This window comes from Castanea sativa, chromosome 5, assembly GCF_040712315.1.
Source record: "Castanea sativa cultivar Marrone di Chiusa Pesio chromosome 5, ASM4071231v1".
NCBI lineage: Eukaryota > Viridiplantae > Streptophyta > Magnoliopsida > Fagales > Fagaceae > Castanea > Castanea sativa.
In genome coordinates this window covers 7053015-7069919 of record NC_134017.1, presented here as the reverse complement: position 1 = coordinate 7069919, position 16905 = coordinate 7053015, and the positions used below count along the sequence as shown (strand labels likewise).

General features: G+C 35.3%; 1 protein-coding gene across 12 annotated transcripts; it reads left to right on the top strand.

The window, feature by feature from the left end:
- Positions 1-1259: 1259 nt before the first annotated feature.
- LOC142636501 (receptor-like protein EIX2) lies at positions 1260-16898 on the top strand. Of its 12 annotated transcripts, XR_012844343.1 has the most exons (10): positions 1260-3918; positions 4341-4411; positions 5439-5695; positions 6509-6658; positions 6783-6857; positions 7854-7915; positions 8858-9145; positions 10542-10967; positions 16031-16131; positions 16254-16898. XR_012844343.1 is itself a non-coding variant. In XM_075810747.1 (2 exons), the coding sequence occupies exon 1, from the start codon at positions 1290-1292 to the stop codon at positions 3894-3896; it is 2607 nt and encodes an 868-aa protein (XP_075666862.1). In that variant the 5' UTR covers positions 1260-1289; the 3' UTR covers positions 3897-3918; positions 4341-4705. The 12 variants fall into 12 exon arrangements, 1 of the variants encoding a protein (XP_075666862.1); XR_012844340.1 differs by having other exon boundaries at positions 6509-6857; XR_012844341.1 differs by lacking the exon at positions 7854-7915 and having other exon boundaries at positions 6630-6658; positions 16254-16897.
- The last annotated feature ends 7 nt before the right edge of the window (positions 16899-16905 follow it).

Here is a 16905-nt window from a genome sequence, read left to right as displayed (position 1 = left end):
ATCACTTGTGTGTGGTGGGCATTGATTTTTGGGGGGTTTGGCTTAAAGCCAATATTATCACTAATTTAATCATGCCATTAAGAGCACATTCACATGATATTCTACTCAACCATGAGGCTTAAGTTCATGAATTTTAGGCCTTACATGAAATTATGTCACATGGTGGAAAATATTGCATAAAGGATTAATGGTCAACAAGTCACCCAACTAAAAAACAAAAAGATGTCAATAAGACAAATGCTTAATGATTTTGATATTGTTGAAAAATCTCTATGCGGTTACATGAAAGATGATTGTCAAATGAACCTAACACTACATCTCTTCACTTGTGTGTGCTGAGCAATGATCTCTAGGGGTTTGGCTAAAAGTATATACTATCACTAATTTAATCTTGTAATTAAGAGCACATACACATGACTTGAGATTGAATTCAATAATGAGCCTTAAGTTCCAAAAACAATTTCCTCAACATGAATTTTTGGCCCAACATGAAAATTATGTCACATGGTGGAAAATATTGCATAATAGATTAATGGTCAACAAGTCACCCAATAAAAACAAAAATTCAATAATTCAAATTCTAGATGATTATAATATTAATGGAAGGGCAAGACTTAAATATAGTACTTAAGTGCTTTTCCTTAGGTTCCCTTTTTAAGATTCTGCCATGTGGATTTTTTCTTATGGAATGGAAGTGTATTTTTTTAATTAAGTGGTCACATGACTGAATTTTAAGAGGGGAATCTAAAGAACATGACCTAAGGTATTATACTTAAGTTTTATCCTTAATGAAAAATCTCTACATTATTACGTGAAAGATGGTTCTGAAATGAATCTAATACTACGGGTCCGTTTAAGAACAGTTTATTTAGTTGAAACTGAAATTTTTTTACTAAAAATGTAAAAAAGAAGAAGTTAAAAGCTAGTTGAATAATACAATGAGATCTATAAATAGTATCAATTATACAATGAGACCCATAAATAGTAAAAAAAAAAAACTACAAAATTAAATAAATTTCTTCCCAAATTCTCAAAAAGAAAAAAAGAAAAATTCTTCCCAAACGGACGTACATCTCATCACCTGAGTGGTTAGTGTTGATCCTTGTGGGTTTGGCTTAACATAATATAAAAGCACAAGTCAACAAATCAAGGTCTTCATTAAAATAATATAATAATAAGAAAAATGAGAAAGGGTTTGAAGAATCACTATATATATGGCCGCCTCTTTTGCAATATACCCGCACTTCAGCTTTTCTTCCTTCAAACTTCCCTTCCTTCAATTCGTTACCATGGCCGCCTCTTTTGCAACTCTTCATCATGTGCTTTTTTTAGTATGGTTCCTTCCCATTGCCTTCAGTCTAAGCTTCTTCTTCTTCAAAGCAGAGTCAATCTCAAATGTCTCTTGCAATGAAAAAGACAAGCAAGCCCTTCTAACCCTCAAACATGGTCTCACTGATCAAGAACACGTCCTCTCATCCTGGTCTGACCATAAAGATTGCTGTATTTGGGACGGAGTTTTCTGCGACAAGAAAATTGGCCAAGTCTCTAAGCTTTACCTCAATTATTCGGGGTTAGGCGGTGAGATTAGTAGTTCGTTGCTCCAATTAGAACATTTGAATTACTTGGATTTGAGTGACAATGACTTTAATTGTACTCCGATCCCAACTTTCCTTGGTTCAATGTTCAGTCTCACACATCTTGACCTCTTTAGCGCTAACTTCTGTGGACTCATTCCTCATCAGCTTGGGAACCTTTCAAGCCTTCGCTATCTAGATCTTGGAAATAATTCTGACCTCTATGTAGATAACCTTCGTTGGATGTCTGGTCTCTCTACCATTCAATACCTTGACCTGGGCGATGCTGACCTTCACAGAGAAGTTGATTGGCTTCAAATAATGAGTAAGTTCCCATCTCTTTCAGAGCTATATTTGAACAATTGTCAGCTTGATAGCCTGAATCCATCTCTTGGATTTGTCAATTTCACGTCTCTTCGAGCCCTTTATCTTTATGGAAATCATTTCAATCATGAGATACCTAATTGGTTCTCTAATCTCAGTACAAGCCTCTTAGAGCTTAGCCTGTACAACAATTCTTTGAAAGGCAATATACCGCCTAGCATTTTCAATTTAGAGAAATTAGAATATCTTGATCTCGGAATTAATTCTTTAAATGGTCCTATACCTTCTTCCTTTGGGAATTTATCTCGTATGAGAACATTATTCCTCGACCAAAATCAGTTGAATGGCACCATTCCAAAGAGTCTTGGGCTTCTCTCTAAGTTAGAGAAGTTGTTTGTCGGAAAAAATTCTTTAACAGGTACCATAGATGAAAGGCATTTCGGAAAACTCTCAAAGTTAAAGAATCTCTATATGTCTGAAGCACCTTTGTTCTTTAATGTCAATCCCAATTGGGTTCCCCCCTTCCAACTTTCCTATGCCTCCATGGGCTCAATCAAGATAGGTCCTAATTTTCCTTCATGGCTACAATCACAAAAATCCCTCAGTTTATTAGATATGTCCATGTCAGGAATTTCAGGCAAAGCTCCGGGTTGGTTCTGGAATTGGACTTCAAACATTACATTTATCAATCTCTCTAACAACCACATAGAATGTGATGTATCAGACATTTTTCTGGGTTCTACTGTCAAAATGCTCAATATAGCTAACAACTCATTTTATGGACCCATTTCTAGTTTCTTATGCCAAAAGAAAATTAGAAAGAATAAATTAAAAGTTTTAGATGCATCAAACAATCTCTTATCAGGAGAACTTTCTCACTGCTGGAAGTATTGGCAATCTTTGATCCATTTAAACTTAGGGAGCAATAATCTAGTAGGTGGAATTCCCTACTCCATGGGGGCTTTAGTTAACCTCCAATCATTGCGTTTACAAAAAAATAGCATCTGTGGAGATATTCCTTCATCGTTGAAAAAGTGCTCAAATCTGAGGCTCATTGATATGGGTGATAATCATTTGTCCATCATACCACTATGGATTGGAGAAATGAAAAATGTTTCAGTTCTCCGTCTAAGGTCAAGTGAATTCAAGGGTTATATACCTCAACAAATATGCCAACTTTCTTCTCTTATAGTATTGGATCTTGCCAATAATAGCTTATTAGGATCCATACCAAACTGCTTGAAAAATATTAGCGCCATGGCATTCCCAAATTCCTATGATATTTCATCTTTTTCTATGTCTTTTCTGTATTCGTATGTATATGAAGACTATGTTGAGCATGTTGAATTGGCTCCCAAAGGGAAAGAAATGGAATACAAAGAGAACCTTAAATTACTTAGGCTCATAGACCTTTCAAGTAACAACTTGTCTGGATCAATCCCTACTGAGATTTCAGATCTTTTCGAATTACGTTTTTTGAATTTATCTCGAAATCATTTGATGGGAAAGATACCAGAAAAAATTGGGAGTATGAAAGAGTTAGAGTCAGTTGATCTCTCACGAAATCATTTATCGGGTGAAATTCCTCCAAGCATGTCTAATTTGACATTTCTTAGTCTCTTGGACTTGTCATACAACAACCTCTCGGGTAGAATTCCTTCAAGCACCCAGCTTCAATCATTTGATGCCCTTAGGTACATTGGAAATCCTCAGTTATGTGGTGATCCTCTTCCAAAAAGCTGCACAATTGAGGAACAATGTTTGAATAAATCACCAATTGGTAGTGTTGAAGATGATTCTGAAAACTCCAGCTTCTACATTGGTATGGGAGTTGGATTCGCAACTGGCTTTTTGGCAATTTGTGGAGCTCTCTTCTTTAATAGGACTTGGAGGCATGCTTATTTTAGATTTGCGGATGAAATAAAAGATTGGATTTATGTGACTACAATGATAAAGATGAATTTACTGGAAAAGCTAAGAGTCTGCCTTAGTAAGTGAGGCATTGTTATCTAGCCAAAAGGTATTGCTTCAAGTTATGTCTTGAATATTGTTTCTTTCATGTTATTGTTGTAGTCAAATACTTTTAATATACAATTTAATTCATAGCTAAATGTGATAGTCATTTGGTTTTTATTTCACAAATATGACATAACTTTAGCCTTGGTTTATGACATAATAGTTTTACTGAAAATACTGTTCCCTATTTTAAAAATGGGTTTCTCATTTTGGAACTAACAAACTCTACTCAATTGAACCAAATCTATGATTGACTTTGAATTGAGTTGGGTTTTGATAACAATATTAGTCAATAAACTCTACTCAATAAAGTTTAGAACTTTCTTTCACTTATGCTATACTTTCTTATCTTCTTCTTCTTCTTCTTCTTCTTCTTTTTCGTGCTTTTGTATGACCCTTTTGCTCTTTTGCAAAAAATATTCACAGGTTGTGAAGACTCTTGCAATCCAAGACAATTACAATTAGAAGCAGATATAAATAAATTGTTTCTATACCAGGTCAGTGTAACTATGACTTTGCCATCTGAATTATCTTGTTTGTTACCTCTGCATACGAACTATATGCAGCTATTGGTACTGGCCAGTTTCACTAAGGATATTGTATGTGTGTGAAAAGATAGGGACCATATCAATAGTGTAGACCATTTAATATTGGTTTTTATTAACCTCTTGAATGAATGTTTTACCCAATTATGTTGATATACATGATTATGTTTGAAGTAGAAATTGTATGGATTTTGATGTTATGGTCAAATTAATTAAAGCAAATTTACCATAACAATGAGATCTACCTCAAATGACTTCCTCTTCCATAATAATGGGATAGAGGGTAAGGTTTTGATTTTCATTCAAAACAGTATGAATGCATAATATACCAATAATAATAATAATGATAAAAAAAGACTATTCCCTAAGTTTCAACCCTATCAATTGTCATATATTGTGTCATATCTATTTGTAATAGGTGAATGCATTAGTTAAGGATTTTTATTTTTATTTATTTTTTAATTTTAAATTTACTTGAAAGAAGTGATAAATTATCATTGAGATTGTGTTTGGATGACCTTATTTTGACTAACTTACGTTGTTTAAAAATACAACTATAGTTAAAAAAAGTGAGGCTTCAAAAAACTTTTCATAGGTTGTTTGTTGAAATTAAATTTACATTTTAATCTAAAACAAACAGAACCTTAGCATATAAAGTTCATGGTTAGGCATCAATTATTTTCTAGTTCCTGTCTCTATGGTATTTAAAGCTAGAAGTGAATGTAGTATTATAATGATTAAGAATTTTAGGTTAGATCACCACTATTAATTATATATTTTGTGCCTATTTTAGTTTCAAAACTTCTTAAATCTTAATTACTGAAAAAGTTGAATTACTTGCAAGGTGATAATAGACAAATAATAGTAGATGTGACATAACTTAGCTTCATGTGAATTTATGCTACCTTTGTCATTCAGTGTACTACTTTATTGGTTGTCCTTTAATCTCATTTTTATTAATCATTAACTGTTTGGGAAGGGATGCTGATGAGGCAAAAGCAGAGAAGTTCAATGAAATGGCTTGTATAGCCTCTTTTACTTATCAACAGAAGCAGGTCCAAGAAAACATTCATGCTCAGATTAAAAGTTTCTCCATGTGTATAAATGAAATTCTTCTGCCTTATACTAAAATGATAGGTGAGGCTCAAGAACTGCCTCCACAACCAATAAATGCTCCTTGTCAGAGTGGCTTTGGTTTTTCTGTTGGCAGGAATGGCCAACCTACAGACTTTCTTGGTAAGATCTGTTTGTAATAAAAAACCCTTTTCCAATGTTGCATTATGAGCTTGAAGTTGTGCGAGTGTAGCTTGAGATGTTCAGGATCTTTGAATTTTCTTGTGGCTCACCCTTGAAGTAGGGGGATTATATTGATTCAAAGGAATGATCTTTTGATTTGTCCATTGAGTACCCTAACTTCTTTAATTTTTTCCTTAAAAAAATTTTATTATTTAAAATACTTAAAGTTATTCAAGTAGAGTTGAAGTTAACATCCAATCACTTTTGCACTGAAGTGTCAACAAAAGAAATCTACATTTGGGTAGCGAAGTGGAGGGGAAGATGCCTTGGGGATACTTAAATTGATTTTTTGGAAAGGCATCTTCAATGAGCTTTTAATTACTGTTTTCAGAATACTCATTGGGAGTTTGTTATCTCTAGCTTCTATAAGGCCTTTCTTGAAATCATGTTTTTGTGTTTGTGATGTGATTCGTTCTATAATTTTTAACCTTTTTACTTCTAAATTAATATTCTTAGATGAAATGTTGATTTTATATATTTTTTTGGAAAGATAATATGCTCTAGTTGTTAGATTTCTTGCAAACTTCAATGTTGCGAATGAGCATTTCCCTCTTTTTAAGAACAAGGTGGCAAGTGAGATTGAGGGTTCATGACCCACCCATATGTGTAACTTACCAATAAAACAAAAAGATTACTTGCAAGCTTTGATGCTGTTAATACCTTCTAGAATATCTCTTGGCTTCTTTTCATTGAGGTTAAAGCTCTAAATCTAAAATAGTGTATGTTCATTTTTGAATGCCATTCTTATTGCAGCCAAAAAAGGAATTCAACCAGTTTATAACCTAAAACATGACATTATTTGGGTTGAAACCTTGGAAACCAAATTGATTATAAAGGTTATGTGATGTTCTCAGTTTTGATTGATACTCGACAGGGCCTTGATTGGAAGTCATTGTATTGGAGGTAACACATATAGAGGTTTAGATTATTTTACTGCAAGAAAGTGCTAGATTGTGATCAATTCTTATTTTAGTATTTGGATGGCATGTTGCTGGTAACAAATACATGGATATGTGGGAAAAAAAAGGGAATCAATATCTCTAGAAGTACAAGGATGTCCTCCAAGCTGGACTTATGCCCTTCAGTTTAATCTCCTTGTGTGGTAAGAACTAATCAGTGTTCTTTTAATTATAAGGTTAATGTTTCAAAAATTTTCCTGAATATATTTCCCAATAACATCAAATCGACCCTTGCCGCATCAAAGGCTGGATGAGAAGGCTTCAACTGGGTGCCTGTTCTAATACACAACTGTCAAATATGTTTGATTGTTACAAAATTCGTTACAATTGCGCATATAAGCAGGGCCCCATGTCATAATCTCTGTGCTGGAATCAAATTAGAATGTTTCTACACCCAGATTTGATTGCAAAACCATCAAGTTTTTTCTTAATGTAGTTGAGTATATGTACTTGTTGAGCTTGGATATATTTTGTATTACAAGAAAACATCAAAATCCAGAAATCTATATTGTTGTCTTCTGCTGAGTTGCTTGTTCAACAATTGTTAAATTCCTTAGGTTTCCTTTGGTGGCAACATTGCTTTGCGTTGTCCGCTGCACTTAATTTGATATGCATGATCATGTATTGCCACTCTCTTTTGCATTTTGTGGTGCAGAGGCTCTCCACATTTCCATCATCTGACACTTACATTTGATTTTTCTTGTTGACCTTGCTGTCTTCAATAATTATAGAACTGCTCCTCCCTAGTATTTAATAAGTTGCTTTTTTTCATGGTTAGTTTTTTTTATCAAATTGTCAACAATAAACTGTTTTTACTTATGCCACTATTAACATAGCTAGAATGCAATTTATGGCATTTTAATTTTTATAATAAAACTTATGAATTTGTGAAGAGAATAAAAGAGAAAGGTTTATATGTACAACACATTTTTGTTTTTTTGAGCATAACTGCATTATTTGGGTTTTTAGTACCTATCTTCTGTTTAGGTACAGAAGAAGTCTCATTTAATTATTACAAAATTTCCACATTTGGTTCTGATTACTTAAGAGCATGTGGGTGTGTTCTAGTTTTCCCATTAAAGTAACAATTACTAATGATTTTTCTGCACATCATTGAATTGTGCTGAACTCTCTGAAAGACTAAAGGACCTCCTTGTTTACAAGCTTGATGGTGAAATACTTCACTAGGAAGCCAGCCAAGGTATATGTTTAAACGGTGAAGCTGATGTTGGTACTGTCATACCCTTCTAGCCTGGTGTAACTTTGAGGATAACCCATTTTAATAATCAAAATCCTAAGCTCCTTTTGTAATAAGTGAATAAATATGTTCATAAAGTAGTATTGAATAAATTTTCACGAGTGTGTGTTGGATGAGCTTATTTTGACTGCCTTACTTTGTTGAAAAATAACCTGTAGAACAGTACAACTATTTTTAGAAAAAGTGAGGCATTAAAAAGATTTACATAAGATGATGGTGAAAAGAAGCTGATATTTCTAAGCCAAAACAAACAGAACCTTAGTGTATAACATTCATAGAGGCACCTACTAATTTTTTGTTCCTATCTTGATGATTTTTAAAGTTAGAAGTGATTGTATTACTATAATAATGAGGTATTTTAGGTTTATATGATCACTAATTAATTTATATTTTGATCACTATTTTTGGTTTTCAAGCTTCTAAAAATCAACCCAAAAGTTGTACTATTTGCGAGGTGATTAAACTCAAATAATAGAAGTTCAAAACTTGACATAACTTGTTTTTAATTATTGCCTGACTTCCATCCAAGTTTTAGCTTCTTTGATCTTGTGTATCTATGTCAAGTACTTTAACAAAGCTAAAATTTCTTTTAACTTGTTGATAAATCAAGCCAAAAGTGAACTTTTAAATCATGTCTTGCATTTTGTGTAGATGCACAATATCAAAGAAGCTAAAACTTGGATGGAAGCCAGGCAAACATTAAAATCAAGTTATGTCAAGTTTTGAAGTTCTACCATTATATGAATTTTATCACCAAACAAATAATACAACTTTTGTTTGTTCCCTACTTTGCCACTTGGCTTCATGTGAATTTATGCTACCTTTGTCACTTGGGGTACGGCTTCATTGGGTTTCCTCTAATCCCAATTTTTTTTCTCATGACAGACTTGAACATCTAGCTACAATCGTTTGGGAAGGAATGCTGATGAGGCAGATGCAGAGGAGATCATAGAATGGCTAGTGAAGCCTTTATTGCTGATCAACAGAGCCAACTCCAAGAAAATGTACATGCTCAGATTAAAAGTTTCTCCATGACTATGGATGAAATTCTTATTCCTGATACTAAAAGGACAGGTGATGGACATGAATTGCCTCGACAACCAATAGCTGCTCCTTGTTGGAGTGGCCTTGGTTTTGCGGTTCGCTGGAATGGCCAACCTACTGACCATCCTGGTAAGGTTCTATTTTGCAATCTGGAAGCTTTTTCCAATGTTGTATTATGAGCTTGAAGTTGTGTGAGTGTGTCTTGAGATGTTCAGGATCTTAGAATTTTCTTGTGACCCATCCTTTCTATGTTTGAGGTAGTGGGATTATCTTGATTCGAGGGAAAGATCTTTTGATTTGTTCCGTTGATTACCTTAGCTTCTTTACTAGTTTCCTTGAACAAATTTAGTTATTTAAAAAGTTTAATGTTATTCAAGTAGGGTTAATGACTCAATGTTAACATCCAATCACTTTTGAACTGAAGTGTCGACAAAAGAAATCTACAATTGGGCAGCAAAGTGTGGGAAATGGGATGGTGGCCTTCAGGGGTGGGGGAGGGGAGGGGAGGGGAAGATTTCTTGAGGATACTTAAATTGATTTTATGGAAGGTATATTCAAGGAGTATTTAATTACTGTCCAGAATGCTTACTGGGAGTTGTTGGGGTATCTAATGCTATATCCATTATCTATAGCTTCTATAAGGTCTTTCTCGAAATTATGTTTGTGTTTGTGATGTGATTCATAGGTAGTTCTATACTTTTTAACTTTTCTTCTAAAATAATATTCTTAGAAGAACTGTTGGAATCAAATTAGAAGTGTTTCTGCACCCAGATTTTCTGCAAGGTTATCAGTTTTGTTTATTGTACTAGCTTATAGGTACATGTTGAGTTTGGATAAATTTCATATTACAGGAAAACATCAAACTCCAGAAATCTGCGTTGTTGTCTTCTGTTGAGCTGCTTGCTTGTCCTACAATTGTGAAATGCCATAGATATCCTTTAGTAGCAACGTTTCTGTGTCTTGTCTGCCACACTTAGTTTGATATACATGACCATGTATTGTGCTCTCTTCTGCATCTTGTGGTGCAGAGGCTCTCTTGACATTTCCGTCATCTGACACTTTCATTTGATTTTTTTTGTCGACCTTGCTGTCTTCAATAATACTTGAACTGCTCTTCCTCGTACTTGATAAGTTCTTTTTTTTATTATTATTACTATAATTATTGTTTTCATGGTTAGTTTTTCATCAAATTGTCAACAATGAACTGTTTTTACATATGTCACCATTAACATAGCTAAGCAATGCCATTTTTGGCCTAATTAAACATGGAAAACACATGAAGTTAGAATGCAATTTATGGCATTTTAATTTTTATGATAACAACTTGTGAATTTGTGCATACAAAAAAGAGAAAGGACACAGTGTTTTGGGTTTTGTGTATCCATCTTATGTTTTGGTATAGAAGAAGTTTCAATTAGTGATTCAAAATGTCCACTGTTTGGTTCTGATTATGTAAGAGATTGTGTGTGATGTGTGTACGCTCTAGTTCTCCCATTTTAAGTTCTAACTATTAATGATTGTTCAGCACAGTTGTACCTGAAACAAAGCCATTGAATTGTGCTGAACTCTCCGAAAGACTACAGGACCTCATTGTTACAAGCTTGATATCAAGCCATCTTAAATGCCACACAAGGAAGCCAGCCAAGGATTATATTTAGATGGTGAAAGTGAAACTGATGTTGGTGCTGTCGTGGCCTTCTAGCCTGGTGTAGTATACTCTACCAGTGTACTATACATTGCAGTCTTGGATACCCAAGAGTTGATGTGCAGAACACATATAAGATAACAAGGTACGATGGAACTGTGATCAATGCCCAACATTGGGGTTTTGGTGGCTACTAGGGTACTTCATAATGAAGAAGCGCTGTTAGACTACAGATTGAGCAACATAAAGCGACGACGCATGATAAACTCCAATGTATGAAGAGGACCAAAGGAGATGGAGCTTCATGTATGTTGGTTAGCCATAATTTTATTCCACACACCTTCTCACCCTGGTGTACTTTTTCCATGTTTATTAGTTAGCAATCATATTTTTCATTTTACTGTTTTGAAGCTGCATGAAAATTATGTGACACTGTGGAAAATATTGCATAATGAATTAATAATTTAATGGTCAACAAGTCACCCAACAAAGAAACCAAATATGTCAGTAAATCAATTCTTGATTATTCTAATATTGATGAAAAATATCTATGCAGTTTCGTGAAAGATGGTCATCAAATGAACCTATCACTACATCCCAACTCTTGTGTGTGGTGATATCTTAGTCAATTGTAAGCCTTAATTTCCACAAATATGCACAACGTGAATTTTAGACGTGTATTTCCTGTATGATCTCATTTTTTGACCTTTTAACAAGGCTCATTGCCTAATTATTGTATGAACAGCACTGTAACGGAAAATAGTTCCCCGAAAACCCAACCTTTATGTTAACTCCACCATCAGATCACAGGTTTTTTTTGAAAAACTGATTTTTCAATAAACTAACAAGAAATACATGGTCAATATGGATAAGGATCAACCTTTCTTTGATGGTCATGCAAACATCCAAAGACCATTGCTTATGTTCTAAACTATTGTAACAACAACTTGCTTCTTTTCATGCCGGCCGAAAAATATAGTTCCTTCATGTTCTTGCGTTTGTCGTATCAGGTCTAAGAATGTTCAAATTATCACAACCTGATAGACTGAGGCAGCCATTCCTCTTCAGTGGTGCCATGTACAAGCTGTCTAGAGCTGTTGGAGCCGAAATGTATAGACATTTTTAAAATTAAAGAACTCCATTCTCATAAGGTACATAATCTCCACTTGCCTCTAGTTTTGCAAGATCTTGAGGATCCAAATTACACGTTGTAAAGACATAAAGGAAAATGGAGGGATTGGAAGACAAGGGGGATTCCTTCTGGGAGATGGATTCCCCAAAGCAATGGTGTTGGTGTTGGTGTTGTTGAAATGCCGATACAGGTATGGCAACAATAGCAGTAATTGGCTGGTCTGGAATATTATGGTTATTGAACACTTGGGGTTCCACTCTTTGTAGCATCCATGGGCATTGCCACAGGTAGATCTAAATTGTTGGGAATTAGGAAACCATAAGCACAAAAATTACTAGATTACTCTTTCCGATGACATCTTACTATTTTTATTCACTAGTAGATATTGGGCATAGGTATCTATCTACCCTGAAATGGTAATTATATTGCAATCATGTTTTTAAGGCCACTAAATAGTATTTCATATGCATAACAGAAGAGTTTAATCATGAAAAAACAAAAAGCTGAAATTCTTCACAAATTATCAAAACACCTTACCGGAAAACAATGAGATGTCCATTGGCAAATTAGTCACGGAACAAAAGAAACAAAAAAGCAGTCAACAAGTAAAATTCTTGAAGTGCAATTACTACGCTATTTAGTGAAACAAGACAAGAGTATTGGGCTTTGGCATTTGTCCTAAGTTAACTAGTCAAAGTCTTGGCCAAATCGGCCCAATACCACCATTTCTAAAAAAATTTAGGCAGCAACCACTGTTTCGGAACTAATTGGGGATGTACCACTTTTTCTAGTACTCGAGTTCACCAAACTCGAGTACTGGATTTTACAATTCCACTGTGGCATGCCAGCGTGGAATATCAATGTTAAAAAAATGTCCCCAAGTACTCGAGTTTAATAAACTCGAGTACTGGCAAATATAGTACCCGAGATGTTCAAACGCGAGTACTAATCTGGATTCCCACCCTTCTTGCCGGACAATCCAGACTGGTACAAAATTGAATATCCAGATTGGTACTCGAGTTGTAGGAACTCGAGTACCACGAATATCCAGATTGGTACCCGAGCTTTTCAAACGCGAGTACTAATCTGGATTCCCATCCCTTCTTGCCGGACAATCCAGACTGGTACAAAATTGAATATCCAGATTCATACTCGAGTTGTAGGAACTCGGGTACCAATCGTGGTACTCGAGGCTCTGAGGCTCGAGTATAAATCTGGATTGCAATTTTGTATTTGACCATTATACTCGAGTTTTGTGGGCTCGGGTATTCTTTAAAGTACTCGATTATTTCATACTCGAGTATGGCGAACTAAAACCAGTTGCACACTCAGTTGCACTCTCACTTCTCACTCTCCAAACCGAAAACCCATTTCATCGCCGGTGAAACTCGGACTCCCAAACCCGTTTCATCACCGGTGCCGCCGTAGAAACCCCAAACCCAAACCCCTTTCATCACCGGCGCCGCCCTAGAAACCCCAAACCCAAACCGCTTTCATCGCCGGCAACGTTGGTATGTAGGAATTTTTTGATTCATTCTGTTGTTGATATGTAGGAATTTTTTTTATTGCAATGAGCTGTGTTGTGTTTTGGATACTGGTACTGTTTTGTTGCATTTTGATTATTTGGTGGTCATCTGTCAGTATAATGTGTTGTTCTAATAGGAGCAATTTCCGAATCAAAAGTTAGTCATGTATCTCCAATTTGTTTTACTGGTAGATGCTAACATATTGGGGAAATAGTTTTGTTAAGACTATGTTAGCACACACAATAATATTATTCCCGCCGTTTCGAATTATAGATGTTATACATTTAATTGGCCTAAATTACAATTTCAAATGTGAGTTGGTTTTCTTCCTTTTTGCAAATTATGTCATTTTGCAGTGTATAATTGGTGTCCTGCCCATGCATTAATATGAACTATTGCCATCTTTCATGATACTTGATTTCCAATGTATGATGCTTATCATATAATTATTGCCAAGTTGAGCAAAATTCTCCTCCAGTGTGCTTGTTGATTTCTAGAAATTTATGCTATTCTCGTCCGAGGGCGGATTTAGTAGTGATTGATTAGCAACCAATAGCAGCCTTCTTAGTCTGCATGGAACATGTTTTTTAGCAAGTAGATATTAAATCTTTAGGATAGGTCGAAATGAATTCCCCAGCAAGCATTCCAGCTCCATTTTAGTGGTGCCTCTTTGGTCATATTCTATAATAGAATTCATACCACCAGCATTAGATTAATATGGATAAATTAGGGAATAGCATCACATTTACTCTAAATTGTTATATTCTTGTTTGAGCTTGTAGAAGGTATAATGCCCCCCTGGCTAGTTATGATTAGGCACATCCTGGGGTTATTTGATCATTTGTTTTAATACTCTGCATTTGTGTTTACCCTTCCCTTTCTATACATATCAGTTGTTAATTTAAATATTAGCCATTATATTTCCTTCTATTATATCTAGGTGTTTGGACTTGGCTGTCCATGCGCACATTTTCACCTTGTTTTAAATATATATATAATAGCCTATTTTAATTCCTTCCGTTATATCTAGCCAATTTCCAACCAACTGTACTATACTCCCCCATCATCCAAACTAGCCATTAAGGAGACGAGGGGGGGGGGGGGGAGGAAGGGGTTTCGTACGGGTTGTGCATAAACACACATGAGAGAGCTGTGATTGGTTGCAGTTTCAAATAGGAAATTCACATTTACCATACTACCTTTACATGGAACAAGTGAAATGCAAGGTCTCTGCTGGACGGAATAGTGATTGTAGAGGTCTATGCCTTCAATTTCAAGGTGAGATGGTTAGCAATATTTTAGCTGGTTGTATAAAGATATACCTTCCTAGTGGTAGGTTGACTTTTAATTGATTTTTTTGGAGAAAAATTCTGTTGACTTCTAGGCATCCCAGCTTAAGAGTTAAGTCTCCCTAGGTTTTAATAGATGTGGGTAAAGTGATATGATGGATATGATAATGCTGTTTATAGGAAGCTTGAGAAAGAAGAAATGGTAGTGTGAATTAATTATCAAAAAAGAAATGGAAATTGTAGTGGGAATTTCCAGGAGAAATGAGCCGTGACACAATGTTCTAGGGGTGGCAAAATCTGTCCTAATAACCTTTTTTTTTTTCCTTTCTTTCCTTTGTTGATAAAGAAGTAAAAATATTTACCTCTATACAATTATGGAGTTCTAATTTGCAATAAGATTTTTAGATTGTTAACATTAATGAAAAAGGAGAGCATAATTAATGGTGAGCATATGATTATGCCAGTAGTTTTATGGGTTTTTCCATGGATTTGAAGTAGACACCAGCAATGTAATTTTTAGAACCACATTATTTGAGGGAGAGAGGTAACAGTGGACCATATGACCTGAACTTGGAACTAACATTATGTCTGTTTGGACTTTGGGATAACTTATTATTTTCAGATTTTTGAAATTGGGTTGTTTGAAAGAGGTGTACTTAGAAAAAAGTGAGGTTTAAAAAGAAAAGGCTATACTATGAAAAAATGTTGTTTCAAACCTTTTTGATAAGTCAACATGGGATACCACAAAGGATGGGCGTTACCACTGAACTATCTTAAACCCCCAAATGGGCACTATTTATTGTGGAATTTTTACATCATCAATCTTATCAAGTTGACTGACTGCCTTTTTTAGACTGAATGCAATTTTGGGAGGAAGTGTTAGAACATTCACATATAGAAATGCCAAAAAAATTGCATCGTATATCATCCAAAACTACTTTATTTATTTTACATTACCACTTAACAATACACCCTATATTTCATGCTTTATTCTTTTACCACTATATTTAAATGTTATTTTAACAATCTTGTATTTGTTGGGTCATGAACGGATTTGACATTCTTTTCCTCTTTTTGATTTGGTAGTTGTGGAAATATTCCCTATAGAATTATATTAGTTTGTGATTGTGCTATGTTGAATCTTGGATATTGTGAATTTGAAAAACATGAATTGAAAGAACTTACTTATTAGAAAGAACTTATTAGTTTTAAAAATAGAAAGAACACATGAATTGAAAGGCTTAGATTAGAGCCCTTTAAAGAAAATCAATCAAGTGCTTAGGAGAGTTTTTGAGGGAAAAAAAAAAAGGGAACTTCCCCTTTTAAAGTTCTATAGTTTTTTGTTATCATTTTGATTTAGCTTATGGGTATTTGACTTGTGAGGATGCTAATGGGCCATTAATCACCTTTAATTTATGCCAGGTATGGACCCACATCGAGTAGGACCCTCTATAGGGACTGTCTTGACGAGGCAACCTATGCATCGTTCAAGTTTGCTTTGGGATGCTCCTTTGGCAGGCGAGGTATGCACTTGTGTCATTGTAATCAATATATGTAGTAGAAAGATTTTGGGCATTATGTTTGAAGTGTAATTATTACGTGGTTAGTGAATGTTATTATTAATACTAAGCTGCTTTGTTTGCAGGAAGTGCCAGGTGTTCTGACTTGTCGTCACCGAGATAAAGGTCTGTTTGATGGTGGGTTAGATCCACGGATTGCCACTTACATCACAGATGCGGGGTTAGATGGGCTACTTCGAGTCCCACATATGGACCTTGACCATGCACTGATCACGGCCTTAGTGGAGAGATGGCGGCCAGAGACGCACTCATTCCACTTGCCACACGGTGAGATGACCATCACGCTACAAGACATAGAGGTCATCTTGGGGGTACTTGTACATGGCTTGCCGGTGGTAGGATTTACCCATATGGACAACTGGCGTGACCTTTGCATAGATTTGCTAGGCTTCCTTCCACCGGACAGGCCAGTTGGTACAAAAAAGAACACTGCAGTGTTGGAAGGGCCGAGGATAAGAGCCAAATGGCTGGAGGAGCAGTTTCGCAACCCTCTTCCTGCTGATGCCACTGAGGTGCGTGTGCAACAGTATGCTCGGTATTACATACTCCAAATGTTGGGTAGTATACTGTTTATGGACAAATCTGGCGAACGGCTCTCAATCATGTATCTACAATTTTTCAATCCAATCAGCAATGGAAAGAATTATAGTTGGGGTAGTGCAACACTAAGTTGGCTATATAGACACCTCTGTAAGGCATCAGAGAAGACAGCCAAGC